The 12,848-nt window shown below is 39.1% G+C and overlaps 1 protein-coding gene across 2 annotated transcripts in view; it reads left to right on the forward strand.

The window, feature by feature from the left end:
- The window catches only part of Prdm6 (PR/SET domain 6), a 123,133-nt gene that overhangs the window by 62,788 nt on the left and 47,497 nt on the right, over positions 1 to 12,848 (forward strand). For both annotated transcript variants that reach the window (XM_058584202.1, XM_046459968.2), the window contains exons 4-5: positions 4,720 to 4,847; positions 8,388 to 8,512. In XM_058584202.1, the coding sequence (XP_058440185.1) occupies positions 4,720 to 4,847; positions 8,388 to 8,512 (253 nt within the window). The remainder of the gene's footprint in view (positions 1 to 4,719; positions 4,848 to 8,387; positions 8,513 to 12,848) is intronic.

The following is a 12,848-nucleotide window of genomic DNA, read 5'->3' on the forward strand; positions in this document are numbered from 1 at the left end:
ACACATAGAAAGTGGCATATAAGAACATGGAGCAGCAGGAACTATGGAGAACTGGAAAATCATGTACCCAATCTAACCATGAAGCCCTTGCTTTCTCAGCTCAGTGCATGATGATGAGATTGGGGATTCACCTTTTAATGTTTTAAGAGAAATTAGAAATCTAATTGGGAAAATTTTAAAAAATATTTAAAACACTGTACAAGAAAAAGAAAGTGTCTATGACTTGAATTTAGCCTGAGAGCCACTCATATGTAAATCTTGCTTTAGAGAAACTGTTTGTTCAGGTCACCAAGGTACACAAATTCTTATCATGTGGAAGGTAGTTTTTTGCTATTAATGTTAAAATAAGCTCAAATCAGTTTCTGGCTTACATTTAATTATTATTGTTATTATTATTATTGTTAATGTGAGGGGTCAGCATTCATAAAAAGCTGTGGGCAAGCCACTCACAAGCTATTGTTGAAATATACAATGCCGGTGTATATCTCACTCTTGCTCTTTCATTTAAAGTAGAGTTTTGCTCTGGGAAAATATGATCATGGGAGAGTGTTTTCTGATATACAGTATTGTAATACAACGCCTTTCTAATGGTGGTTTCCAGTCAGTGCCACACGTGGTTTATAAGGAGTGAGCATTTGTGTGATCATTATTTAAACCACGTGTGTGGTGCCTTGATAGCTATTATTCGATTGAAAACTGTTAAAATCCCCCCAGAGGTAAGAATTACCTCTCCCCCTTACTTATCTTTCTACTCCCATTGATACAAGATAAAAGAGAAAGTACAGACCAGAAGCAGTAGTTTAAAATAGCAGCAACAGCAATCACAAAAGAAATCAGAGGCTGATAATGTAGTGATACAAATATTTTCCCAGGAGGATAACAAGAGTTTTTAACCTTGGGTAACATAGTGTCTCCATTTTAACAGTGCATACAAAACTAAAGTACAAAGAAATAAAGGGATAGATTTTCTTTTTGCTTATTATTTCTTTGACAAAAAAAAAAATCAGAAAAGTACAAAGTACTTTTTTTCCCCAAAAGATTTAAAATAAGCAGGAAAATATAAAAAATCATGTACAGAGTATTTCAATAGCCTTTTCAGTACCTATGTAAAATGTTTAAAAGGTAAGAAATTTTATTCATTCAAGTAGTGAGAACGAAGGTAAGAACATTACATTTAGATGAAGGAAAAGATTCATTATGAAAAAGAAAACAGTTGAATGCAAGTTGTGGGGCATAGCTCAGTGGTAGAGTACATGCTCAGCTTGTGCTAGGTACTGTGTTCTATTCCCAGCACCATATTTATTAAAATATATGCTACTATAAAATATACTATAGTGTTATTTTATATATTTTGAAATTTTAATAAATGATATGATAATGATCCTCACCTTGATTTTTCTCAATCAATATTATCTGTATCAGCTGGATTTTTGTTTGTTTGTTTGTTTTTGTGGTGTTGGGGATTGAACCCAGGAGTTTGTGTATGCTGGATAAGTATTTTACCACCAAGCTAAATCCCCAACTCTCAATTGGGTCTTAATGCAAGCAGGTCTAGTGCATTAATTTTGAATGTTTCATACAAATGCTTTTGAATGAATAAGACAACTTATTTATTCTTCTGATGATGAATATTTCTATTATTTCTAACTGTTTGCAATTACAATAATGCTGCTGTGAATGTCCTTGAACTTGCCTCCTTAAGCACATGCATCAGAGTTTCACTGGGGTAATTTTCTAGAAATAAAATTCCTAAATTACAGGATATAAGTGTTATCAAATTTAGATATTGTCAAAATGTTTTCCAGTGTTTGTACCAATTTATATTCTTTTCAGCAATGCTGGTTCAGGCTTTCTAAAAAATATGTCAAATACATACATTCTACGATTCTGAGGATTTTCCATTGCAGACTTTACCCTACCCAGTGTCTTGTATGTTTCTTCTCTTACCTCTGAAGGATCTTTTTTTTTTTACATTCTTAGGAAAGTGGAGCACATATTTAAAATGTTGTTGTTCATGTTCTTTCAGAATAAATGACACAATTTTCAGCAAAAGTTTGCTGCATTCAATTGTTTTCTTTTTCAGAATGAATCTTTTCCTTCATCTAAATGTAATGCTCTTACCTTCGTTCTCACTACTTGAATGAATAAAATTTCTGATTTTTAAAACATTTAACATAGGTCCTGAAAAGACTGTTGAAATACTTTGTACATGATTTTTGATATTTTCCTGCTCATTTTAAATCTTTTGAAAGATAATAAAAACAAAACAACTCTTGGTCTTGGCATTAGTTGATCTCCTTAAATTCCTTCTGTTTTTTTGGCACTATCCAAAAGCTGCATCCAGAACGAATGACTTTCTTCAACTCTAGGTATGCAGTTACAAGATTTAAGTAGGTGCCTGGGAATTTTGTTAGTTTCATGAGAAACATTATAATATCAATATTAGCTGAAGCCAGGGAAACAAAACCTCCTGTCAGATTCTGCATCACATGACATTTACCAACAAATAGGCATTTACTTTTTCTTCAAGACAAGAAACAGTTTACATCAGGCAGGCAAAAACTGTGGGTTTCCTTGGGGTCACGATATACTTAGTTAAGGAGATTATTGCTGAAACAGAACTGTAGGAAGAAATACATTTACACTCATTTCAAAATGGGTGAGTGCATTGTTTTCAAGTAAGCTAATAAGTTAGGCCCCTCGACCTCTGAATGCTAGTAATACTTGCTATTGAGGACATCCACTAGAAGTACTGAAGAGGATGATGTGGTACTTTGAAAATGCTTCATATTACTGTCCACCGGTGGTCCCTTATAGAAGGTTTGTTTTTGGAAGAGAGTGAGACAGGGATGGGGGTGGGGGAAGATGGTCCTCAACATTTTCTATTCCATTAATGGTCAATAATTGGCATTTAGGGAACATTGTTCAATGTTGCATTAGCTGTCAACAGCAGGCTGAGTTGAGATTTTGAATATTAAGTGACTTCCTAAAACACACACACACACACACACACACACCAAAACAACTACAGTGTAATCTAATCTAACCATGATGCCTGTCTTTAGGTTGCTCACATAGCAGATGTATCAACCACATAAATGTTTCTGTTCTCTGTCATTATCCACCAAGTTGGAATTTAAAGAAGTCATTAGCTTTACATGTAATATAATCCAGGAAGCTCTTCATTCTTCTCAGGCTAAATTGATTATCAGCTGTGTTCCTTCCAGTGTGTTTACAAAGCCATAACTTCTCAAATGATTGTCTTTATTAGATTAAGTTTGTTTTTTATTTGTGGGGGTTAGTGGAAAGGTTGGGGGCGAAAAGCAGAAAAAAGAAAAAAAGAAAAAAAGAAAAGCAGAAAAAAATCCAACTCTTTTAAAATGACGGGTGATAGTAAAAAAATGAACAAAAACAAAAAAACAAACAAAAAACTCCCCCCAAAACTGTCATCCCTAAGCTCTGTGGCCCTCCAGAATAGAAGTACTATGCTATATTAATATGAATGACCACTAAGTTTAGGGACTAAATGTAACCAGAAAGTCTCTTTGTGAGACTGACTCTCAGTGTGTATATCTGGAAAAGCAACGTGTGGAAGACAAAATAGCAAGGGTAAGAGACATAATTTCCCAGGATGCTCTGGGGACACCTCAGTGGCTACTAGATGGTCCCATTGTTGATTTTATTTGAAAACACTCAACTGTACCATGGTCTTCCAGAGCACTGTATCTCTAAGAAACTCTAACTGTACCTTGCTTTCCAGATGCCCTTAAGTCTGGGAATTCGTTCTAGAATTGCTGTTGATAGGTAACTGTGTCATCTCTCACTACTCCAGACACCATGTCCCCTTAGATGCCCTGCATCTGAAGTGTTTTTTAGAAGGGGAGCTGTGGCTACTCCTCTGAGCTCTGAATCTGAGTGCTTGGTTAGCTAGTTGTTTTGCAAAAGACTTTTTGTCCTTGCTTATTGCGTGATTTGAAATGGATTTCATTTTCTTATATGTTATCTTGAGAGAAAAATCTGCTCGAGTTGACCTACAGCAATGATTATGAGAGCATGAAGAAATTTAAAATCCGTAGGAAACAGCTATTTTTTTTTCATTGCCTTTTTTGAGGGTCTCCCTTTTTTGATGACTCCTCTCCTAATAGTGTCAAGTCTTGACAGCTGAAGTCCCATGTCTGCTGTGAGGTGAGGGTCCTTTTATTTCATCAGAACCAGAATCCATTTGAGCAGTTCTTCACAGCTCTTTAACTCTCCAACTGCCTTCTGCGGGGTGTCACCCAGCTTGTTGGACAGACAACGATTGCCTCCCAAATGCCTTTAAACAGTTACATGTTTAAGACTGGGGCCTTTTATGTGGATGTCCAACCATGTCAGCGTGGCCTCTTCTTTCAGCTTGCTTTGTTTATCCGGCAGCTCATTACTTAAGACTAGCCTGTCAAAATAGGTTAAATATTTCTTTGGGAAATATGGCCACATCCTTGAGATACCCCAAATCTGTTTAATACAGAGAAGATTGGCTTGATAAAAGAAATGTGATCGACTTGCTTCACCAAAAAATATTTTCCTGTTATTCCGGTTGTTTTCACAAGCATCAATAAGCACTAGCAAACCTGAGGGCAATAAATTTCTGCAGCTGACACATAAAGACACCAAGGGAAGCAGGGAAAATGATTGCTGATGATTCGTTCTAACTACTTGACCTTCTGACCTCTTCTCTAGATATATGATCAAGATGGGACACTACAGCACTTTATTGATGGTGGGGAACCTAGTAAGTCGAGCTGGATGAGGTATATCCGATGTGCAAGGCACTGCGGAGAACAGAATCTAACAGTAGTTCAGTACAGGTAAAGTATATCTTGATTTACCACTTACAGACCTGAAGCCCTATGGCTTGCATATGTAAATTCAGGCTTGCTGCTAGTGGTTGGAAAAATCCTATAGAACTCTGCACAGATTGACAGAGTTTTTTTTTTTTTTTTTTTTTGGTTAGTTTTCTGAAGCCTCCTTATAAAGAGATTAGTGAGTGAATGGCCTCTTACACTCTATGAACATGCCAAAGTTACTTCCACATTATTACTTGAACTTCCACAAAAGCCTGATTGAGTCCTGCAAAGCCACTGACTTGGGATGGCTCCCCCAGTAGATGGGTACCCACATATCAGTAGGAGTTCAGAAACTCAGTCCCAGACCCCTGGCTTTCAGCTCCTCAGGATAGCTCCCAGGAAGGACAGTTTCATTTGCATAAAGGCATGGGAATCTAGGAACTCTCAACCTTCCCAGGATGGTCCTTCTGAAACCTGCTGTCTCTGCAACAATGACTGAGCCAGGGTAACCTCTCCTGCTCCTTCAAAGAGTGCCAGAACATTTGGGTTTGGTCCTTTGATGACTCTCAATATGTTTCCAAAGATGAATTAGTTTCAAAGTGTAGAAGAGCCCCCATCTCCCATGATGGATGTACTGGTACAGCTCAATGAGGGGCAAAGGCAAAGGGGAGCCATCTCCCTTTCCCCACAGGAAGTCACATAAGGAAGCCTCTGGGGAGCTGAGAAGCAAGGTGGATTCTCAGGATGTTAAGCCACCTCAGTGCACCTGCTGAGCAAGCATTTCCACTTACTGCCTGAGAAGCCTGGAGTGGAGACAAGATGGCAAAAACAAATTAAAAAAAAAAAAAAAAAAAACACCACTAAGCTTTTTTTTTTTTTTTTCTCAAAATCCCTCGAAAACATGTGCCACATAAATATATGAGCTCAGTTATAAACAGCCGTGTTCTCTTTAGAATCAGAAGCAACTGTTTAGCTTTATTAGGCACCACAGACACATCAAAGCCAAGGGCCTTGTGCTTGGCAACTTGGAGTCCTGCCTATGGCTATTTATTTTTCTGCCTTTTTTTTTTTAAATGAAGTGGGGTTTTTTTTTGTTTGTTTGTTTGTTGTTGTTGTTTTTGTTTTGTTTTTTAACCTTTCTTCGCCTTGTAGCTTAAAAGGCTGCACAAATCTGGCTTGCTCTCTAAAGGTCTCCAGTTCAAAAGGAGAAAATTGGGGCACCATCTGACTCATTGCCTTGGTTTCCTATGCAGTTTTATTTTATTAAATAATGGTTTAAATGAAATAGTGCAAGACGGTATTTGGTTACACTGCTGTCTACAGTCCTAACCCACCTTTATTGTCATGAAGTTTTCCCAAAACTCTGAGCTAGAAAATTAGTCAAGATTGTTCTTGTCTAGCCGTCAAAAGATAGTTTGGCTGGTTCTTGTAATGGGTACCCAGGGAGCTCTTGAGACAAATTCTGAATTTGGGGGGAAAAAACATGCTTAAGAGGAAGGGGGGGCACGAGTAAGTCATTACCTATCTGTCAATATTAAGTGGATTTTACAACTCCCCTTTCATGACGGCGCTTTAACAACGGGCTCTCTCGGCTGATCTGTTTTTGATTACTTCAGATCTTTATAAAATGAACTACAAAAACACAATTTTAAAAACTGGCATCCATCACCAGTGGCCACGTCCAAAAGTAAGAAAATAGAAAAGTTGGACCCTGAAGAGCCAGTCTAATTTTTATTGTACGTGAATGTCCTCTTCACAAAAAGTCAGCTGGTTTAAATTCATTCTGTTATGATTTGTAATATCTAAATGGAATTTTCTTCAAAGCGCCCTTGATTGATTGACCCTTAGCTGAACGTTTTGTTTTTATTTTGAGGCTGACAATAATGTTTGTTGGCATGTGTTCTGCTTCAACTGCGTTGGGACGCCATGAAGCTATCTTTATGAGTCATCCAACCACAATACTAAATACATGTCAGCAAAGGAAATATTATCTGAAAAGGGAAAAATCCCTTTGATGTGCTTCAACATGCAGAGATTTCTGCGAGTTTTGGAAGCTCTGCCCTCTTGTAAGGAACGGTGTACGCTTACACATTTTTCCCCCCCTTTCGGCCTACTCCATGCCTCAGAAGACCACCCATTGCTCAAAAACAGTCCTGCTCTTTCAGCGGCAAAGTGTGTCATTTGGTTTTAGCACATTCATTTGCCGGGCGCTGTGTTTATATTAAGAGAAGCCAAACCGAGAGATGAAATGTTACAAGGGTGAAGTACAAAGTAGACTCAATTTTTCTCAAGTTAGGAGATGCCAGTGATTTATAGCTCGCTCCAATTTTGATTTTTTTTTTTTATGTAGCAGTGGAAAGAATTAATAAAATGCACAGCTCTAGAGATGCAGAGGGAGGAAAGGTTGGTGAGGGCCGGACAACTGGCTGGAGTTTTTGTCAGATATTCATAGAATGTTGGGAAAAAACATTCTGCTTAGCTAGCAGTGCCCTCGTGAGACAGAATGGCAGCAAGTAAGGCAAATAACAAGATAAATGAAATTTTTGCAGCTGCAAGTAAAATATTGAGAATCTGCACTTTTTTATTGATCTTTATGATCCTATTGCCAAGAGCCACTTTGTGGTGACAAAATATGTTGACAAGTGCATATCTCACTGCCATGAAAAATGTGGAGAAGGATTCTCCTTATGTCTGCAGTGTTGTACAAGGAACAAATTGCCCTGCTACAGCCAATTCCTCACAGAAAGGCGAAATTTAAGGCCCACCAACCCCAAACACTTTTATCTGGAACTTGAGGCTCATATTTGTAGCCATTCCTCATTGAGAAAACCAGTCGCGATCTCCTCATTTTTTTTTTTTTTAATCTGTAGATTTTTCTTTACGGTATCAAAGCTGAGATAAAAAATGTTTATTTCTTGGTACCTTCACTGTATCATTCCAGAGTGTAATCTTTCAGCCAGTGTAAAGTGCTCCTCTTGTATTTATTGAATTTCCATCCATTTCACATAAGAGAGTTTTTTTTTCCCCTCTTCTCCTGTATCCAACTTCAGAAAAACAAAAAAAAGGCAGTGGAGAGGATTTTTATTTCTCTTAGTCCTTATATCACAAAGCTGTTCATTTTTATTACAAATTTGGGAACTCCCAATGCCAGGTTGCCAGAATACACTTACTGCTTTTCCTTCAAATAAGAGATCAATAGTATTAATTTATATATGAGGTTGAGGCACCACTGTCTTTGCAATTTGCCAAGAGAGAATTTTCTCATTAGCGTGAGATGGAATTTGTTTTAAATGAACTTTGCCTTTCTGCCATCTCCTGGGCCAAATATCTATCTCTTCAAGACCCTCTATGGAGGCACACGGTGGAAATAAACTCTATGCTGTTTATCATACTGAGTTACAGGCTCTGATTGATTGCTGGGGACGATATGGTGGGTGTAGATTTATTACAAACAAACTGTTTAGGTGGAGCTGGGCAGAAAGTTCTCAGGGCAATAAAAATGTGGTGGGGGCACATGAGTCCTACGTATTACTAAGCTGGGTTTTCTTTTGTTTTGAATAGGTCGAATATATTCTACCGAGCCTGTATAGATATCCCTAGGGGCACCGAGCTTCTGGTGTGGTACAATGACAGCTATACGTCTTTCTTTGGGATCCCCTTACAATGCATTGCCCAGGATGAAAACTGTAAGAATTTATTTTAGCTCTGAATTCACGTCTTAAAAATACCTAGTTCAAAGCTAACTTTTTAAGAGTGTGTTTTTTTGTTTTGTTTTTTTTTTTTTTTTTAAAAAACAACAAACTTCTGAAACATGGTTCACTGTGATACCTGATGCAAACCTGCAAAACTTGTGTTCATTCTATGGTTTTCTTTATCCTGTATGATGTTTGCTTTTTGGTAGGGCATCTTAACCCATGCCAGCCAGTTTTTCTTTGCCTGTGCACAATTTCAAAGCCTTTGCCAGAGTTTTAAATAATTGCTGACAGCAAAGTAAAGCCAGCTGGTATTCACTAAGTGCCTACTATTATGTGTCTGGTTCTGTGCTTGCCACCTGGGGTTATAAGAGCAGTGTAAGATACAGCTTCTGCTCTGAAAGGATGCAAAGTCTTGTTGGACCCATGCTCTCTGCACAAATGAAATAATGAGAAAACAATACTGTTTAATGAGGAGTAGTACCCCTGAAGTCATTGGCTAGGTGTGCTTCCTTCTAAGTAGTCATTAGAATGATAGTAAAAATCATAGATACGTGATGGTGGAATTTGTCTTTTTAAATTCTTTGTCCAAAACCATGTTAAGAATATAATTTTCTTTTATTTTTGTTACCATGCCAACCATTATCTTTAAGGGAATAATCTAACATTTAGACATACGTGAACTTGAAGCAACTTTCACTAAGACTTTGTATTTTTGTTTTACAAGTCTATGGAAAACATTTTAATACTGATGTGATTCAGTGAGAAACACTGGTTTCAGTGATGTTGTGTTTTCTTGTCACTAAATTGACTGATCTTTGAACTGATAATTTGAGATTATGCTTCAAAAAAGAACAGAGACAACAGATCTATCTGTTAATGAATAGGAAACTTCATTTTGAAAAAAAGTGTCATTCTCCTTTTTCCTTCTCCCTGACTCTCTCAGTCACACATGCACACACACTAACTCTAATAAAACATACTCATATTACTACTGGTCAAAATGCTGATGATCAGATATTTCTTTCTCATGTTGTCTTTAATTTCTTTGTAAAAAAAAAGTAAAGTCCTCAAAAAGCCTATTACTATCAACTTTCTTTTTCTATTTTACCCTAACCCCAAACCAATCCCAAATCAAAAAAATAAATCTTTGGACATATAGCACATTCCTCTCACCAAATTTCCATTGGAAAGTTTCTTTTCTGCAGTGATACTCCTATTTGAGGGAGTGCCTGTTTTCATAGGAGAAAATCTCGGTATTGGACACGAGTGTGCGGTTGGTACTAGAGGCAGATATGGACGTGGAGGCCACTGTGCTCTGCTCTCTTTCCCAGAACAGCTCCATGCCTGTCTCCCCTGAAACTAGATCCAGGGCCATGCATGTAACAGCTCCAGTATCAGCCCCTGATCAGCTGACAGGGACTTGTCTGTATGTGGAAGCTTAACATAATCTCACCTCCTAAAGTGTGGAATTTAATCCAAAAGGTTTCTAGAAATCCTGTGAGGCCCCTTATTCCCCCTTTAACACACCTGCTATAGACTCTGAAGACATTGGGCTGTATGTGTATTGCAGAATATTTGGGAGAAACCATATCAAAGCCTCGAGTCCTAAAGTGTATAATTCAGTCTTAACATTCTTTCATCCATTCTTTATTCAGGTATTTATTGAACACTTACCATGAGCCAGTGTTTTATATCTATTATAGATGAAGGAGGGGACAAACAGACAAGAAGTCCTGCCTTAATGGAACTCATATTCTAGCAGAGGGAAGGAATCCAAAAATATGTAAATAAATAGTTGGTCATATGGTGATGTGTAGTAGAGCTAATACAACAGAAAAGGGTAAATGGAGCCAGGAGTTGGGGGTTGCAGGTACTGGGAATGACTGGGGAAGGCCCCAAAGGGAGGTTGCCTTTGGGCAAAGACTTAAGACTTAAAGGCTGCAAGATGAGAGGCGCATCACAGATGTTGGCATGGGCATGGCAGAGTGAGCGAGCAGGAGTAGATAATTCAGGTACAGGGGCATAGGTCTGGTCAGGCCCTGGGGGCCACTGTCAGTACCCTGGCTTTCACTCTGTGTGAGCCAGCCTAGAGCTGGTGTGGAGTTTCCAGCAGGAAAGTGAGATGATCTGACTGAAGTTTTAACAGGATTATTCTGTCTCCTGAGTGGGAGTAGACAGGAGCCGTGAGAGAAAGCAAGGAATCCAGTTAGAGTCTCTTGCAGGAACCCAGGGGAGAGATGACGGTGGTTTGGACCAGCATGGAAGTGGTGGAGGTGGTGAGAAGAAGCTGGATTCTGAACATATTTTGAAAGTAAAGCCAATAGCTTTTTCTGACATGTTAGATGCTGTGAAAAAGAGGAGTTGAGATGACCCTGAGGTTTTGGTCTGAGGAACTGGAAAGGCAGCATGACCGTTTGCTGAATTCTGAGACAGAAAGAGAAACCGTGGAATGACTGTTAGGGATTGCCTTTCTCGTCTTTGACGTGCATCTCTGGAGCAGGAGCCCCACATCCACTTTACCAGGCTGTTACAGGGTGGGGGAGATGGAGGGGTCAGTTGGAGAATTTGGGGGGTTTGTCTGCAGTTCACTGCTACCCGACAACAGGTGTGGCCGAGAGTCTGTGGTCTCCAATTTGGGGCTGTTGAAAATGTGCCATTGAAAATGTATTTTCTGGAAACATCATATTGTTTGTTCTTCAGTTTGTCTGTCTCCTGTGGGCCCATCGTGTGAAGCATTCTTGGGGTTGATGATTAGAATATTGAATAAAGTCTACCAGCGCCTATGTTGTATCATTGAGCCCTTGAAATCCTTGAAAGAAAATTCACAAAGCCATAGCAGTTTGAAGTACTGAGGATAAGGTAGGAAAACTGAGCAGCTCTCGTAGGTTCAGTTCAGAGCCCTAAGTAAGGGTTAAGGGAAGTTTAAAGGGGATTAAGTCATGGATAAAAGGCTCAACAGTGACAATGCCTCTTTCCCCTGAGGGTATTATAGGAATTTTATTTCAGTTCCTGTCTCAAAGTCATATATCTGTCATGTGATTGGCCACCCAAGAAACCTGCAGAAGGCTTCATCAGATAGTGTGGGAGAGATATACGGCTTTAACTCTAAGATGGATTCCCATTCCATATGATTCACTGAGAGACCTGGGAATGCTTTATTATAATCAGGGTTCCTTATTCTGTGCCGAGAAAAATACTCCGTATGATTTAAAAGCACAAATGTGTGAAAGGGCATGGACAGAGAATTTAACAGGTAGCCTTCCATAGCCTTGAGTAGTTTAAATCCTCTCAACTGGATTAGCAATTCTAGGACCATTTTTATCCCACAAGCTAGCCCCCAAATAAATTAGTTACCTTAAAAGAAGCTTCTTGAGATCGAAGACCGATTGGTTAAAATGCCCCCAGAGAGCCTCCTTATGTTGCCATGCATACAATAAACAATTAAGACATGCTCACTGGATAAATATGAAGAATTTCTATAGCCATTATTAGAAGAGATTAAAGCTTCAGCCAGATTTTTCCTTGTTCATGAAATTGACACCTCAACTAAGACATTCAAGGACTACATGATTTTACTTAGCAAATAATACTTATTAAGCACTTTCATCTATAAAAATATCATTTTCTTCCTATGGTTCTTTCAACATTGAAAGCACACATTTCCCGTTGAGCGTGTGCAGGGGGCTCAGGCTGGGGTAAGTGTCCCCCCCCTTGGTCAGCGGCCTGCAGCAGTCGGGCACGCTGGGCATACTTGCTGTCCGACAAGCCAGTGAAAGCCGCCTGCACTCGGAGAGAAGTCAGGGTTTCACACAGGCATTTGGAAGCAATTCCTATGTTATTTTCTTTTTCAAGAATCACAGTTATACATGTAATAGAGCTCCAAAGAGAGAGCCCCTCCATCCACTGTGGGCCTTTCAAAAGAGCCTGAAGGAACGCGGGTGCCGACAGATCGCATCCGCAAGAAGGAACGAAGTTCCCCCAAAGCTTCCAGTGGGGGATTAGCTCCTGCAGAGTGTAAAGACCATGGTGCATTCATATTCATTTCAGAGGAAATTAAAAAAAAATCCTGGGAATAAATGTTAAACAAGTCTTCCTGCTGCTTTTTCTGTCTCGGCATATGAAGCTGAGGTTGCAGAATGTGAAACTCAATGGCAACGGGGGAGTTGCGCTGGGTTAGATCCTGCCTCAGGGAGGCCTGCCCGTTTCTTTTGATTTGAAAGAAGAGAAAATAAAAAGGGGCACCTCTGCACAGTGCCTCTCATCCCCACCATCCCACCAACCACGGGAAACCAGGCCCAGAGTAAAGAAGGCCCCACTCAAGCATTAC

This window comes from Marmota monax, unplaced genomic scaffold (assembly GCF_021218885.2).
Source record: "Marmota monax isolate L192 unplaced genomic scaffold, Marmota_monax_Labrador192_F-V1.1 WCK01_AAM20220418_F8-fsc00006, whole genome shotgun sequence".
Taxonomy (NCBI): Eukaryota; Metazoa; Chordata; class Mammalia; order Rodentia; family Sciuridae; genus Marmota; species Marmota monax.